The following is a 17,307-nucleotide window of genomic DNA, read 5'->3' on the forward strand; positions in this document are numbered from 1 at the left end:
AATATTTCTCTTACTAATAAAGAATTTAATATAATATGATTATTTAGTAGTAACACCTGCTTAAGTTATGAATAAACCATATTAACATCATTCTTTAAATACATATTTATTAGTTCTAAATGTTGAATATTTGCATTTCAAGATTTATTTGTATTCCTAAGAACCTACAGAAATCTCTCTCATTCCAAAATAAATATTAATGTTTAGTGAATTTTTATTGAAGTAATGGCCAGAGAGAAAGTTTTCTCAGGTGTTATTAGGACTGTGTTTGGGATGATTTTAAAAATACAAAGATTCGGGCTTCCTTGGTGGCGCAGTGGTTGAGAGTCCGCCTGCTGATGCAGGGGACATGGGTTCCTGCCCCTGTCCGGGAGGATCCCACATGCCGCGGAGCGACTGGGCCCGTGAGCCATGGCCACTGGGCTTGCATGTCCAGAACCTGTGCTCTGCAACGGGAGAGGCCACAACAGTGAGGGGCCTGCGTACCGCAAAAAAAAAAAAAAAAAAAAAGATTCTATTCCAGGTCTGAGAATAAATAAAGGCACCATTACTTCTCCCCAACATGGTCTTTGTGTTCCAGTTTAATTATTTTTAGGTCAACTGCAAGTATTTTGTTTTTAAGGTAGAATTCCTAATAGGTATGGTTTAAGTTCTCAGTTTGAATCTGTGTCTCAGCAGTCTTCGTCCACAGTTGCCAGGCAGAATGTTAACCCACGAGTGATTCAGAAACACTTGATGAATCAAGTTGAGCCTGACCTGCCACTTACCTCTCTTCAGTGTTATCAATCCCCTTCCCTCGGTTCTTTAAGTTTTCCAGCTCTTTTTTGAGCTTATACCATTCAGCTGCATTTTCTTTTTTTTCTTAACCATTTCTTTAGACTTTCCTCATAGACAGACTTGTTACCACCTGACATTACTTCAGTGATTTTCACCAGACTCTTGAAAGAAAATGCATTTCAATTTCAGAAGCTCATTAAGGTTCTAGCTATGTTCTAATTTTCTTCTCTACTGTCCTCAAGTTTGGAGGACCTTAACCTGGTCCTTACTCATCTGGAGCTTGTGTTTGTTGGTTTGTTTTTTAAATGCCAGTGCCTGGCTTTTTCCTTACTCTTCTGGAGCTTGTGTTTTTTTGTTTGTTTGTTTGTTGGTTGGTTTTTTAAATGCCAGTGCCTGGCTTTTTCCTACATCAGTTAAATCAGAATCCATTTCTTTCGCCTACTTTCTTAGCCATGTACTTATACATTTTCCCCTTCTACAATTGCACATTTACAAAGTCCTAACATTCATACAGTATATTACAGTTATAGATTCTAAAAATTTTTTCAATGTCTTTAAAGAAATTTAATGGTTGTTAATTTAATATATATTTCCAAAATGGTTATGACTTATTAAACATAATATATACTAGAGGAAAGAAAAGAAGAAAATAATTAAAATTAACACAGAAGTAGATATAATCAAGCACCTAATATAGTTAACTTCTGCAGGTGAGCGATGTTTTTGAATCTCAATTTCTAAGCAGCTAAGCAGAAAGGAGTACAGACATGTTGTCTTAGGCCAGAGGTTCTTGAACTTTATCGCACATAGGAATCACCTGCAGGGCTTATGAACACACAGCTTGCTCTGCCCCAACTTGAGTATATGTGATTCAGCAAGCCTGGAATAGGACTTCAGAATTTTCATTTCAGGTCATGCTGATGTTGCAGGGACCACATTTTGAGAAGCATTGGTTTATGCAATTCCTTCAGTCCAATGAAAACACACACACACACACATAATTCATCTGAAACTACAATTGTTCTTGGAATTGATGGTGGCATTATTTGATACCTTCTTTTACCTGGGTTATTAGATAAATTAACAACATGTTTTAAATATTTTTTCCCCAAAAAACAATGTTGTATAAATCTTTTCAGTGCTTACTGCCACTTCTAATCTCCCCCACCTCTCTTTTCTGCCAGGCATTTACAAAATGTTTAGAATAAAGCATTGTTTTTCATTGAAAGGAAACTAACAAACAAAAGCTTTTGAACTTTTCACTGATTATATGCCATTTCTTCAACTTGCTTTCCTTCACTCAATCTCTGACTCAATCCTAATGCCTCACTGTGGTCTTTGCCAGTTCTGAGGCCCCGTCAAGTAGAAGGTATTTATTTATCTGTTCCCACGAACCCTTGGAAAGTATGTGTGCATGCATGTGTGTGTGTGTCCTGAAGTTGTGGAGGCATTCTTTTTTTATGTCTCCTTGTTGGTGGAAGTTACCAACCATCGAGGTGCATAGATAAGAACATTGTACCAGGTCTGGTTTGCCCTCTTCACCTTAAGCCCACTACAGTACTTTATGGAGAGCCATTCAATACATCCCTCTTTGAGTCTCCTTAGATTCCTCAAATTCTGTGACCTCAACTCCATTTTATTTCAGTCACCCACTTTTGTTGCAATACCCCAAGTCTTTTAATTCCCAAACACTGCTCTTATTCTGTAAATTTAAATTCTAGTATGTTACTTTGACCACAGCCTATGCTCACTTAACTTTTTACTTTTCTACTTTGAATTTAAATATAGCATAGCACAGTACTCAAGAGCCTGGACTCTTCATTTCACTAACTGAATGAATCTTAGCTTTGACCCTTACTATATGAGTGACCCAGGCACATTGTTAAAACCTCTCAGGCCTCAGCTTCCCCAGCTGTAAAATTGGGATCATAATAATGTCTATTTTGTATGTTTGCTATGAGAATTCAGTGAACCAATATTTGCTCACATAAATTCCTTCACATTTATGTGAATGTTAAATGAAATAAAAGTAAGTTAAGAATTCTTGCCCCTTGACCGCTTCACTTCCTCCTGAACTTGCTTGCTGCTTTTGGGCCTCCCACCCCTTCAAATGTAGACTGACCCCGTAATTTGTGAGGTCAATCATTCCTTCTCACTTAGTTTTTTTTTTTTTTTTTTTTTTTTTTTTTTTTTTTTTTTTTGTGGTACGCGGGCCTCTCACTGTTGTGGCCTCTCCCGTTGCGGAGCACAGGCTCCGGATGCGCAGGCTCAGCAGCCATGGCTCACGGGCCCAGCCGCTCCGCGGCATATGGGATCCTCCCAGACCGGGGCACGAACCCGTATCCCCTGCATCGGCAGGCGGACTCTGAACCACTGCGCCACCAGGGAGGCCCCTCACTTAGTTTTGAACATCCAATTTATTTGTTCATATACTGAGCTGCCAGAGATTTTGTGAAATAATAATATAATTCTGTGGATTAGAACTCTTCTCAAAACCTCAGCTGGCCTTCAGTGCCTTCAGTGTTTCTCTGGTCATTGACTTCTCCTAGTTAAAAGTTCATTCAGATGCTGTGTTGCTTCAAACACCTACCTAATTAATCATCAACTCACTCATTAGCTGTAAATTCTTGTAACTTCCTCTCATGTTGCCTAAAACTTGTCAACTTCTACACCTGTTCTTTCCTCTTCTTCTGACTAAGGAAGAATGTGTCCCTTTTGTAGTTCCCTATTGAGTAATACATCAAAGTAAGTCTTTAACTTAGCATCCATAAACTAATCTGGCTCCACAATTTGACCCCAACCTACTTGGCCAGTCTTGCATTTGGCTATGACCTGCACAAAAATGTCCCAGTCATATGAATCTACTTTTTAATCATCAGGCAAACCCTGAACTTTTCCACCTTCATGCCTTTGCTTATAATGTGCATTTGCTAGGGGTGTATATCTTTCCCAGTGTATATCAGATCCCGTCCAGTCTACACTTGAAGCCTAGCTCACATCATGAGTCCTCTTGCCATCTCTAATCAGATTATTTTACTCTCCTTCCTTATACCATTGCACTGTGTATAACTTCCCACTCTAGCACCTACCACTTATTATGTGTGTTTTTCAAAGATAGATGCTCAATAAATGCTAGTTAAATGGAACTGTATTGAAGTCTATTAGTGCTTGACAAGAGGAAGATAATGTGAATTATTGAAGGCATCAAATAGTGCTAAATTTATACTTTTATTTTCAAGTATAAATGTGGCATTCACATTGGGGTTAGTGTTTATCAAATTATTAATGACTTAGCTAGAATAACTTCAAGTTAGCTTACAGTTACTGAAAATATATCACTAAAAAGAAATCAGTAGGAAAATGTCCAGAAAAACACATAATTGACATGCAGATAATGAGGACTACCCTGTATGTTAAAGTTACTGCTTTGTCTAGTATTAATCTTAGAACCACTGAAATTTAATATTGAAAAGTCCTCAAATATCATCTAGTTAACCTTCCTATATTGTCAATGAAAAAATTAAAGCCCATAGAGACTGGTTATTAATTATACCACCAGTTTAGCTATCTGTGACTAAAATGTATGATTTCTGACCTGCTGTATAGGTGCTCTTTTTATTTTGAAAAGCTGCCTTTCCTTCTTTAGGTTATTGTTTCTTTTGTGGAGAAAAGAATAAAGTATAACACCATTATATTAGATGTCAAAAACTCCAAGCAAATGATTTTCACCTCTGCCCTTGTGGTTTATTAGATAGGTCTTAAAATACATAAAACAGTACAAAATTGTGAGTTAAACGAATTCTGGGTTAAATGTCTTTTAAAGTACATACTTTCTAATCTTTAAAAACAATTTCCATAATAATATTTTCATATCAATAACATATTATACAAAGTACAAAAACATGTTCTATGGGAAAATAGATGAAAAACTTGCAAATCTTTTGGAAAAGAAACAAATTCTAGATATAAAGAATTACCCTCATATTGAGTAATTGCCTTTCCTTTGAGCTTTTAACCAAATTCATGTGTGGGCACATAATTGTTTCTATATAAAGTGTAATTGCATGAGCATAAAAATAGAAAAAAAGTGAGTTAAACTGGTTTGTAACTTCGTAAGAGGTAACCACCTTTGGAAACTATCATGTTGACAGAATAATTTTAATAGTGGGCTTAAATTATTTTTGAACCTAAAAATCTATATCCTTATATGTTGGTTTTAAAAATAAAACCTCTTTGTTCAATGATTCACTTGACCTTGGAGACTAACTTTACTTTTAAATTCTAAGGAAAAAATAGTCTTATTTTAATGTTTGAGGATCACTATTAATTTTATCAGTATTATTCAGATATGCTTTTTTTTTTTTTTTTTTTGCGGTACGCGGGCCTCTCACTGCTGCGGCCTCTCCCGTTGCGGAGCACAGTCTCCGGATGCGCAGGCTCAGCGGCCACGGCTCACGGGCCCAGCTGCTCCGCGGCACGTGGGATCCTCCCGGACCGGGGAACAAACCCGCGCCCCCTGCATCGGCAGGCGGACTCTCAACCACTGCGCCACCAGGGAAGCCCCAGATATGCTTTTAAAAGGGAAAGGTTCTATAGGCTTACCAAGCCAAACAATTTTTATTTTCTGTGGTGTTAATAACTGCCTTTTTCCCTCTTTATTTGATTAGTTTCTTTATTCCTATATAACTAATCAATTCCTAAATCCTCCACCATAAATTCTGGTTTGGAAACTTGTGCTCTCCATCTGCTCCTTCATCTTTTCATTGTTAGTTACCTTCTCCTTTATTTTACTTGTTCAGTCTTTCTGAAATCACTATTTTTAGATGTTGAAACTCCATGACAGAACTTTGAATTATAATTTTTAATTTTCCTGTTTTCCAACTTCTTTTCTTTTATGTCTTTCATTTGACATGTATGTGGGACATCTTCTACATCTAGGATGACTTTTTTTTTTTTTTTTTTTTACTCTTTCTAGCATAATTTTCACTTCACAGAGAATCCTTTTTGTTGTCAGCACCATCCTTATTTGCTATTATTCTTATTTTATGGATTGAATCTTTCCTCTTATTTATAAGGTTCCCCTCTCCCTGCTTTGCTGGTTTCTTCCAAATTACTTTGTTTTGAAACAACTACTTGGTGGTTGTGGGTAGGTGGGTGGGTAGGTGAGGTTTAAGTCTGACTCATTAGAGATGAGGAAGGGGACTTACATTTCTCAATGTTCAGTATATCCATTTTCACATGGTTACACTCTTTGGTATTGGACCCCTACCATCAGAATGCCTGAGTACCCTGAACTCAGAGTCCCTGTGGCTTGACTGCTGTAAAGCTCAAAGATCCAGTCTTCTTTAAGGTAGAGGGCTGGCATACCCTCAGGTGCAAGCTGTGAGGGGTAGTGTTTAAAGGTCTAATTTCTTTTCATGAAGATTATGTTTCCTTTTCTGTGTGAATCTGTGCCTCCTCTTTACTACCAGCTTACGTCTATATTTCTCAGGTTTCTACATCAGTCACCATGTGTTTTCCAGCTTCTAAAATTTTATTTTTCTTGTCTCCTCTCACGTTTTCTTTGTACTTGTGGGTTTATGCCTATTTCATCCCTTACTGTTACTGTAGTGGACCTTCAATAGAAAGGCAAAGTAAATATGTGTGTTCAATATTTCCTGTTTTGCATGACCCCACTACAATTTTAAATTAAGAAAGTAGACTTACCTCTGAAAATTAAAGTCCTAGACTTCCTCTCTTGCATCAGAATCAAAGGAAAGTTTTATCATTGATTTATAATTGGTGAGATTTAGACTACAAGATACTTAGTGCTCTATATATGTATACTGTTTTTATTATTGCTATAATTATTAACTAAAACTTAAAGTTCTTCAACTTTGTTCCTTGGTGAATTAGACAGGATTTATAGACAGCCATTAACTTCTGTTAATGTGTGTATAAATTAATATAAAAGTATACTAGGGCTTCTACTTCATACAACAGTAAAGTGTTCTCAGACTAACTTTTCTGCTAGAAACAACTAGAACATTTAAGCTCAATATTTAAAAAAAAATCTGTTTGTAAATTTTAGGAAATTATCAAGGCAAGTTGGATTTGTGGGTTAAATTTCTGGGAGCGGGGAGCCAGGCTTTTGCCAGTATTTTTAAACTGTAAATTCTTAGACAACTGAGAGGCTGAGAAGGTAAGCAGCTTTGGTAGACTGGCCTTGGGGAAAAAACTTGAATTCTGGAGTCTTTCTAGAAGGCATATGATGGTCTCCAATTGTGGTTTAAATTTCCATTTTCTTTACAATTGATGATGTTGAGTACTTTGTTATGACTGACTACTCACCCCTCTTCCATTTTTGCAGCATCTGTTTGATTTTTTGCCTCTTTCCTAATTGGGTTGTTTGCTATTTTATTACTGAGCTAGGGTTTGCTCATATATTGTAGAAACAAGTCCTTTGTTAGATATATGTGTTCTGAAAAACTTTTTTCAAATCTGCAGCTGCCTTATTTATTTTTTTAATAGTCTTTTTTTTCTTTTTAATGAGCAGAAGTTCCAATTTTGATGAAGTTTAATTTACCTATTTTTTAAAAATCTTTGATGGTTCATATTGGCTTATGTTGAGGTCATGAAGATATTGTCCTGTATTTTCTTTTAGAAGGTTTATAGCTCTGCTTTAATGTTAAAGTTTAGTTTCAAAAAATTTTAGTTTTGAAGTTAAAATTCAGTTAGACTTAATGTTCATGTTTGGTGTGAAGTAAGGGTCAAGGTACTTTTTTTTATATGAATATCCATCCAGCTGTTCCATCATCATTTTTTGAAAAGACTTTTCTTATCTCATTGAATTGCTTTGCCCCTGTTGACCATAAGTGTGTGGATCTCTATCTATATTCCGTATTTCCCATTGTTCTGTTGTGTAGCCCTTAGTCAGTATGTCACTATCTTGATTCACTTGATCTACAGCAACTCTTGAAGTCAGGTCATGTAAATCCTTCTGATTTGTTCTCCCTTTTCAGGGTTGTTTGGGGTATTGTAAGTCTTTTTCATTTTTATGTAAGTTTTAGAATCAGCCATGTTAATATTTAAAACAAAGCTACTGATATTTTTATTGAGATTGTATCTGTTATATAGAGCAATCTGTGGAGAGTTTACATTTTAATGATATTGAATCTTCCAATTCATGAACATAATACATCTTTTCATTTATATAGGTTTTCTATATTTTTTCTTGGTGAAGTTTTATATTTTTTGCACAGAGGTCTTTTCCAACTCTTGATAAATTTATCTTATATATTTAGGTTTTTGGATGTTATTGTAAATGATACGTTTTATGTTTCATTTTCTAATTGTTCTTCGTAAGTATGTAAAACTGCAATTGACTTTTTAATCCTACTGTGTCACTAAATACATATACTTATGTATATTTATATATAAACATATGTCTTAATATTTATACATTATATAATTTCTAATATAAAACATATAACCTATATGTTATATAAGATCTAATTATATAGTTATATAACTTCTAATATAAGATATAATACATATGATATATGTTCTAATAATAAGATATAGATAACATATCAGTTACATAAGTTCTAATATATATATACATTATGTAAATTCTTATATATATATGAAATGTGTATATATATACGTTCCAATTCTTTTTGATGATTCAATAGAATTTTGTACAAACTAAATGTACAAACATATCATTTGTAAGTAAAGATAGTTTTTATAACTCTTTTCTTATACATAAGACAACCCATCACTGCTTCTTTGTGGACAGACAGAGCACCTTTCAGTGCTACCATTCCTGTCACACACCCCTTTCTTCAATTACTGCTGTTGCTGCTGCCTCTCATCACCATGGATTCTGTGAAGCCCCTTTTTTCTTGGGTCACTAGCATCTGATTAATCATATGGGCTTGTGCTTCCATTTGGTAGAGGCTGGGTCATGTGCAAACCTTATTTTCAAGTCAGGCTAGTAAAGGAAGGTATCTGGCCTTTCATCTGTTATTGTGCTTTATAAAGTCTGGCTTTCAGAATTTAGGAAGATGTTTCAGATGCTGCCCAAAATGAATGACAGTTACCACACACCCACCCCACTTGTGTGTATGTCTTTGAGCTCATGTTTCCAACAAGATTTACCAGTAGACATAGGTAATTGTCCATATACCTGAGCTGTATGAAATGGTTTAGCACTCATTTACTCCAATAGGGATTAACAGAGTCACAAGCGTCCCTCATTCTAAAATATAGTTAGGTTTTGGAAATTCTTGCCTTGTTCCTGGTACTTAACCCCTTCTCTGAATGGTGTATGAATTCTTGCCACTTAAAAAGGTATTTTTACCATTTTATGCTACACTAGAAAATCTTGAAATGCTTAGTATCCATGTTGTGATAAGTTTTTTTGTTTGTTTCTTTCTGAATTTTATTCTCACTTAATATATAACAGAGAACAATTATCATGGTTTGCAAATCAAGATATTTACATTCTTTAGCAAGTCTAACATTCTATCCTTTAATTCAGTAAGTATACATTTCCCCTTACATTTCAACATCTTTAAAGTCTGTTTCCATTTTACAGTAAATAGAACACATTAGCTAGATTGGCAGCATTTTTTTCCTTTTAGTGATGTGCAGACTAGTTTTGCATCTTATAAATATCTTAGAATTTTTGAAATATAATACTTATTTTTAAATATAAAAATAACAATGAGTTACAGATTAAGGTCATTGCATAATTATGTCTCCTAGTTGTCAATGTCTTTGGTTAATATTATAGACCTCAGACATCAAGACTCTCCAGGAAATTATACAAACCCAACACAAACCCTCATTTCCACTCCTCTATTTTTACAGCTGTGTCATTCTTCTCTGTTTATCTCAAAACGGCACCTGCAGCCTCTTCTGTAGTCTCCTGGTGGTGTGTGAATTATACAAGGGAATCCTCAGGCCAGGCATGGACCTCTGCCATCCTGCTTTCCTGAGCTCCCTAGCACAGAGCCAATAGTGTCTTTTTCCTCATTTGATTAGTTCAAAGAGTGGTTACCCTATGAAACTACATCTCCAATTTAAACAAATACACCATTATACCCATGATAATAATGCCATTTATGTCTTTGCATCCCCTATCAGGAAAATTCCCTTATTTTGCACTAATTTTTCCTTTCCCATACTGCTTAAGGATTAATCAAAGCAATGGCTAATATTTGTATAGTGACCTACAGCTTTTGATACACCTTTGTGTGTATCATCTCACTTTCACAACAAATGTGTCTTTTTTTTTTCATTGGAGTATAGTTGATTTACAATGTTGTGTTAGTTTCAGGTGTACAGCAAAGTGAATCAGTTATACATATACATATATCCAGCTGATTTACAACATTATGTAAGTTTCAGATGTGCAACAGTGATTCACAATTTTTAAAGATTATACCCCATTTATAATTACTATAAAATATTGACTATATTTCTTGTCTTGTACAGTATATCCTTATAGCTTATTTTATGCATAGTAGTTTGTACCTCTTAACCCCTATCCCTAACAAATATGTGCCTTATGACAGGGTGATTATCCTTATTTTATAGATAAGAAAACAGCGTTTGACTAAGCTCACATAACGGTGGATGGTAGATTCCAAATTATAATTGATTTCCAGACCTCTGAATTAGTTATTTCTTCTTATCCACTCTGTCCTTTAATATTCAGACTCTGAATGTCTGAATTCCTTCTCTTCTGTTATTTTGAATTTCCATTTAATTATCTTGTAATACAAATTTAAACAGACAGTAGCACTTTTTAGTGTTTTCTAGCTATATAACAAATACTGGTAGAATTTATATCTGATATCCAGTATTTTTATTAATGATTAATTCATCTTTAAGCTTGAGAAATGATCCCCAAATCAATTGCTTTGAGGAGGGGAGGGATTTAGTAGTATTTGTTTTTGACAGAAAATAAATTTTAAAGAATATGCCTTATTCTAGGATTGATCTTACTCACCTATAATCTTTTTTTCAACACCTCTTTTATTTCTAGTTATGTTTCGCCTCTATGACACGGATGGAAATGGCTTCCTGGACAGCTCGGTAATTTTTTTCTTCAAATTTTCTGTGAAAATTTCAAAGTAGTTTATTCTGAAAAATGCAATGAATAAATTTATAGCTATTACCACAGAAGACACAATATAATTTCCATGCACTCACACAGCATTTTTATCATCTGACTTTTTGAAAGCAAGTGAGCTGAGGAAACTGTTAGGATTACAGTTGATCTATTGAATAATTTTACTACAAAAAAGTGACTTTTTATATACAGAAAGATAAAAAAGACTTCAACCCTGTCTGAATAAAATATAAGAGAAAGATGAGACCATTGATCTAAAAAGAAAAAAAGTGAGTGTGTATATATATATAGGAAAATATCAAGAATACAGGTAGAATTTAAAGGAATTATGAAGTTGATTCAATCATTTTATTATTTTCCCACTTTTTAAGTACTATTACTCACATATATTGATGAAATGGGTAATTATATTTAAAACTGCTTCGGCAAACTTCCCTTCTCATCTGATTTTAAATCCAACTTGCACTCTATCTATAGTTTTACTCATAAAAATCAATAGAAGAAAAATACCATCTCACAGAAAGTAATAATTAAATGTTTATTTTATTTGTAATACATGCAAATCATTGACAGTTTTCAGAGGAGAAGTTAGACTCTTAGGTCTCAAATCAGGGCCTCCTGAGTATATCCATCTCAGTTTCCACCAATGATGTATTTTCTGTTTAACATTTTGTATATTATATCATGTCCTGTTCTATGAAGGAAATATAAGAATATTAACAAAAGAATAAGCGTCACATGGAAATTTTGAAGTACATAGGCACATGTAAAAACACATGTTTTGATATATTTAATATTGATTAAAATAAACATTATTTCTGATAATGAGTTTCTCTCATCATCTGATGCATCTCTCTATGGCAGAACTCAAACAGACTTTTACAAGCAAAGCAGTGAAGTTGGAGACATATTTATGTAACACTGAGTAGGATAATGGTGCATTAGTTTCTCCAGAGAGAGATAAAAATATATAATTCCTACTCTAGGAAATGACCACCAATCTGAATTGATGCTGCGATTGTGGGATTTCTTATGTTAGGGTCTTTCTAATTTTTCAAATGCTGTTATTTTTAAGTGCCTAGTAGTGTTCAGTTTTCCACTTAGGAATATTAAGCAACATGATACATTTGCTCATTTTCTGGTAGCATTTCACGGCTAGAAGTTTAGATTTCTTCTACATATGTCAATAGGCTTATTGTAGCATTTCTGACTACAGTAATGCAAATTATATTTTTAATGCAGATTTGTTTTCTTTTTCTTTTTAATTAAATTAAAACAATGTTTCTTTACTAGGCTCTTAGCCACGGGTTGGCAGCTGATTAGAAAATTCAGTCAAATGCTTTTCTTGGTCTCTGGCCATTTTTTGGTTAACATATAGTAGATTACTAGCAATATTTATAACTATATTCCCAATATTAAACAATGAGCTGAGGATAAATAAGTTGGTTTATGATTAAATTAGTCTTTTTTAAAATAAAGGTCTGGATTTAATTTCTATGATTTTCTCCATACAACTTACTGCCCCAGGATATTTCCTTCACTGTCAGGTAGGAAGTACACCTTCTGATATCATTTGTCTTTGAAATTTAAAGGCTATGTTCATATACTAGAGACACAACAGAAGAAAATTAATACTTTGAGAAATGACCAGTATGTCTAATAATGCTAGTTAATGTTTATTGATCACTTGTGCCAGATAAGATAAAAGTATTTCATGTAACAGCATATTTAATCTTGGTAGCAACTCTATGAACTAGGTACTATTAGAATACCCATTTTACTGTTGAGGAAACTGAGTCTCAGAGAGGTTAAATGACTTATCTAGTACCACATGTGTACACAATAGTCCACCAAAAATAGTTTCTGTTCCTCCAAACATATCCAGAGACTTTAACGGTTCCAAACCATTAAGGCGTATATAAGCAAAGATAAAGTAACTGGAAGATTAGTTACACACACACACAAACACACACACAATTCTAGTCTCTAATTGCAAGGGATTAGTGTTTAAAATTTTTCTCATCTGTAACAAACACATTTATATTTGCATTGTTTCTGGGATGACCTGTGTTATATAACATTTTCATGATTCCATATATATATTTTTGGAGAGAGAGAGTGTAGCTTTCATCAGCTTCTCAGAGGGATCCATGAATCCCCCCCCCAAAAAAAACCCTCTTTTACTATATTTGCTTCTTCATTTTATGCATATTAACCACGTACGTTAGATCAGAGGTTTTAGTAGAATAAATCTTATTAATATACTTTCAAGCCGTATTCTTTATACTTCTTATATTTTAAATTATCATACTATGAAATACCGCTTTTAATTGTCATGGACGGACTACCCTTAAAATTATTAGCATTCACAAAGTATGTTTAATCTTTTCTGAAGATACAGAAAAATTAAAACATTAAATAAATCAGTATGAAAAAATGTTATAATTTATTTAGCCAAGGCATATATATTAACCAGCAGTTCTTCAAAGAGTTGATGTTGAGCAGAAGAATGTGAAAATTCAGACTAAAATTCTGTCCCCTCATAAAATAAACTCTACATGCACTTAGCCTCCAAACCTTAACCTGAACACACCTCTAGCAGAGCAAATTTTACCAGTAAATGGCTAGAACCATCAGTATACGTTCTCAGTGTATCAGAATAAACATAAAACTCTCAGCTGCCCTCAAACCCTTCCTCCCACCCTTCCACACCTGTTTTCAAGCTGTGGGGTCAGTACTTAAAAATCACAGCTTTTTGTGAAAATATGCAGGCTCCTACTTTCATCAGATGCTGCTTTCCAAACAAAAATTTTCTTAAAAATCTTCTCCTGGAAGAAAACCTTTCTTTGTATAGTTGTGCCCTCTCCTGGTGAAGGTTTCTAGACAAAGTACAAAGGAATGTATATTTAAGCTCTTCTTTTATGTATAGTTAAGTAGACCTTTAAAATGAAGAGGCATATGTTTACTTTTTATATAAAATTAATCATCTCACTCCTTTAGTTTTTGAGCTACATGTTGAACAAATCAATTCCTGTAAGTCAAAGTTGAAGAACTTACTAAGACCTTGTATTCATTTTCCCTCTCCTTCCTTCCCTCTCTCCCCTTCCCTTCCCTCTCCTCCAGGAACTAGAAAATATCATCAGTCAGATGATGCATGTGGCAGAGTACCTTGAATGGGACGTCACTGAACTTAATCCAGTAGGTATAGGAATGATTTAACTGTTGGCTACATTCTAGAAGACCCCTTTCCCTTTCATCTTTTTTGCAATCCTAATATATTACTGGCATTTGATTTTTAAAAAAATTTTTATCGGAGTATAGTTGATTTACAATGTTGTGTTAGTTTCAGGTGTACAGCAAAGTGAATCAGTTATATGTATACATGTATCCACTCTTTGTTAGATTCTTTTCCCATATAGATCATTACAGAATATTGAGTAGAGTTCCCTGTGCTATACAGTAGGTCCTTATTAGTATTCTATTTTATATATAATGGTGTGTATATGCCTTTTGATAACTCTTAAGTTACTATTTCTAATCAATAGCCAAAGTGGATTCTGAACAAGAAAAAGTATATGTGGTTTTCTGAAGCTCTTAGTAATGATAACTTCTGCTTTTCTTCCTCATGGAAATTAATTTGCATGGTAGTCTAATATAGGTGTAGGTGAACAGAAGCTGCTGATGACACTGCTAAGGTCATACCATGCCACAAAAAAATCAGAACTGACATGTTTTTTATGATTGCCATGATTTTCCTTATATGGAAATAGCTAAAATATTCAATCTAAAAGAGGATGAAGATGATTAAGAAGACGATAATGATGGTTTACTATGCACAGTGCACTGTTATCTTTGCATATGTGTTATTTAAGGCTCATAACTCTACAAGGTAGATACTACTATTTTATTCATTTTACAGATGAGGAAATTGAGACCCCCAGTTTTTTTTCATTTATTTTATTAAAGTATAGTTGCTTTACAATATTGTGTTAATTTCTACTGTACAGCAAAGTGATTCAGATATATATATATATATATATATATGTATATATATATATATATATATATATATATATATATATACATTCTTTTTCATATTCTTTTCCATTCTGGTTTATCACAGGATATTGAATATAGTCCCCTGTGCTACAGTGGGACCTTGTTGTTTATCCATTCTATATATAATAGTTTGTATCTGCTAACCCTAAACTCCCAATCCATCCCTCCCCACCCACCTCCCCCTTGACAACCACAAGTCTGTTCTCTATGTCTGTGAGTCTGTTTCTGTTTTGTAGATAAGTCCATTTATGTCATATTTTAGATTCCACATATAAGTGATATCATATGGTATTTGTCTCTTTGTCAGGCTTACTTCACTTAGTATGATAATCTGTAGCTCCATCCATGTTGCTGCAAATGGCATTATTTCATTCTTTTTTTGGCTGAGTAATATTCCATTGTATATATGTACCACGTCTTCTTTATCCATTCATCTGTTGGTGGACACTTAGGTCACTTCCATGTCCTGGCTATTGTAAATAGTGCTGCTATGAACATAGGGGTGCATATATCTTTTCGAGTTATAGTTTCGTCTGGATATATGCCCAGGAGTGGGCTTGCTGGGAGGCCCCAAAATGTTAGTTACTTGCCCAAAACTCTGCAGCTAGTTAAAGATCGAGCTAGGAAACTTTAATCAAATTGTTTCAAGAAATAGTATCTAACAATGCCTATAAGAGCATTAAAAACCTCTTATTTTCAATAGATGTATACCAAAGTTACAACATTATTCAAATGTGTATTAAAACAAACATGATTTGAAACTTTTACTTTGGCCACAGGAATATTTGGGGGAGAATGTTATTGATTTTAGTTTCTCTTTGAAACCAACTAAGTTTAGCATATTGTACATTAATTAAGTAAATACAAATCAATTTTATGTAAATGGTTTACATTTTATATGAATTCAAAGCTCCTATTTAACCACATAAATTCACATTTATGCAGTCAACAGCATGGTAATGGCATGATTATGTGATAGGAGCAGTCTGATAGCTTTTCCCTTGCTTTGCAAACTAATGCGGTTAAAGTACAACAAAGTCAATGCAATGTCATGGAAAGGGAGAGCACCGTTCTTACTGGGATTAGGGTTTTCTAAGTTTTAACTCAGCTGATTTTTCTTTTTCCTTTTTTTATTTTTCAACATGGAAACACACATGCCGTGCACATGATGAGTGGCGGGTATCATTAACAAAATTGCAGTTTGCATATGGAATAATAAAGTAGATGGTAACATATTTAATTCTAAGAATACCGCTTGATTCATCTTAATACTATTTTCACTGAAATCAAAGGACTCATAAGTTCTGCTGCCTTTTCTGGTTATATTAGTGTAAAACACAACATTGTAAATGTAAAAGATACATGCACTCCTATGTTCATGTGAAATAATTCACCTATCAATCAAGGCTCTTGTCCTCACTGGAGTAATAGAGGGAAGGGGGTCTTTTTTTTTTTTTTTTTTTTTTTTTTGTGGTACGCGGACCTCTGTCGTGGCCTCTCCCGTTGTGGAGCACAGGCTCTGAACGCGCAAGCTCAGCGGCCACGGCTCACGGGCCCCACCTCTCCGTGGCATGTGGCATCTTCCCGGACCGGGGCACGAACCTGTGTCCCCTGCATCGGCAGGCGGACTCTCAACCACTGTGCCACCAGGGAAGCCTGGAAGGGGGTCTTTTTCAATCAGCTTTGAAAGCAGAAGGAGGCACCACCACATGACCATATTTGGCGGTGGGGGGTTTGAGAAAAGAGGGATCTGGATGCTCTGAAGAAGGAACAGTTAGTGGTTGGGCAGCCTCATTAGGACAAATACCTACTGGAAAATACAAATAAAAAGCTATATAGCATTGTTAATCATTTGCGACACATACTGACAAGTCTGCCCTTTCTGTGGTCAGTATAAAGAGTAAAGATAAAAGACTTGGCTGTTTGCTGTCATAGTAACTGCTTCATCCTGCCTGATGATTCAGCAGCTCTCCCCATTTTAAACATGTGTGTACATTTGTACACGTTGTCTGACTCCTGGTAAGTTTGCATAATAACTAAAGAGAATTGTACATTTCAGGTTGATGGCTCAGGGTAGACTGAGATGCCCTCGAAGGGAGTTTTTAAAAACTAACCCAGATTCTACCATTAGATTTATTAAGTACAGTATGAAAGTATTAGCCCTCTGAAACAAACACTCTGTGTTTTACTTCTCTCCTCATTTGTTCATTTTTGTTAGTTCATCAGAGTGTCTTCAAGGGGGAGGGCCTTTTAATGAGACCTTATGCCATTTTGCCCAATTCTAAATGATTTCCCTTGTCTTTCATTTTGAGTGTAACAAAATAATTATTTCAACATCACTTTGTTCC

General features: G+C 34.6%; 1 protein-coding gene across 6 annotated transcripts in view; it reads left to right on the top strand.

The window, feature by feature from the left end:
- The window catches only part of DGKB (diacylglycerol kinase beta), a gene marked incomplete at both ends in the record, with an annotated part of 651,556 nt that overhangs the window by 121,731 nt on the left and 512,518 nt on the right, over positions 1–17,307 (top strand). For all 6 annotated transcript variants that reach the window (XM_079711689.1, XM_079711690.1, XM_079711693.1 and 3 more), the window contains 2 exons: positions 10,814–10,863; positions 14,024–14,098. In XM_079711689.1, the coding sequence (XP_079567815.1) occupies positions 10,814–10,863; positions 14,024–14,098 (125 nt within the window). The remainder of the gene's footprint in view (positions 1–10,813; positions 10,864–14,023; positions 14,099–17,307) is intronic.

This window comes from Hyperoodon ampullatus, assembly GCF_949752795.1.
Source record: "Hyperoodon ampullatus genome assembly, chromosome: 9".
NCBI lineage: Eukaryota > Metazoa > Chordata > Mammalia > Artiodactyla > Ziphiidae > Hyperoodon > Hyperoodon ampullatus.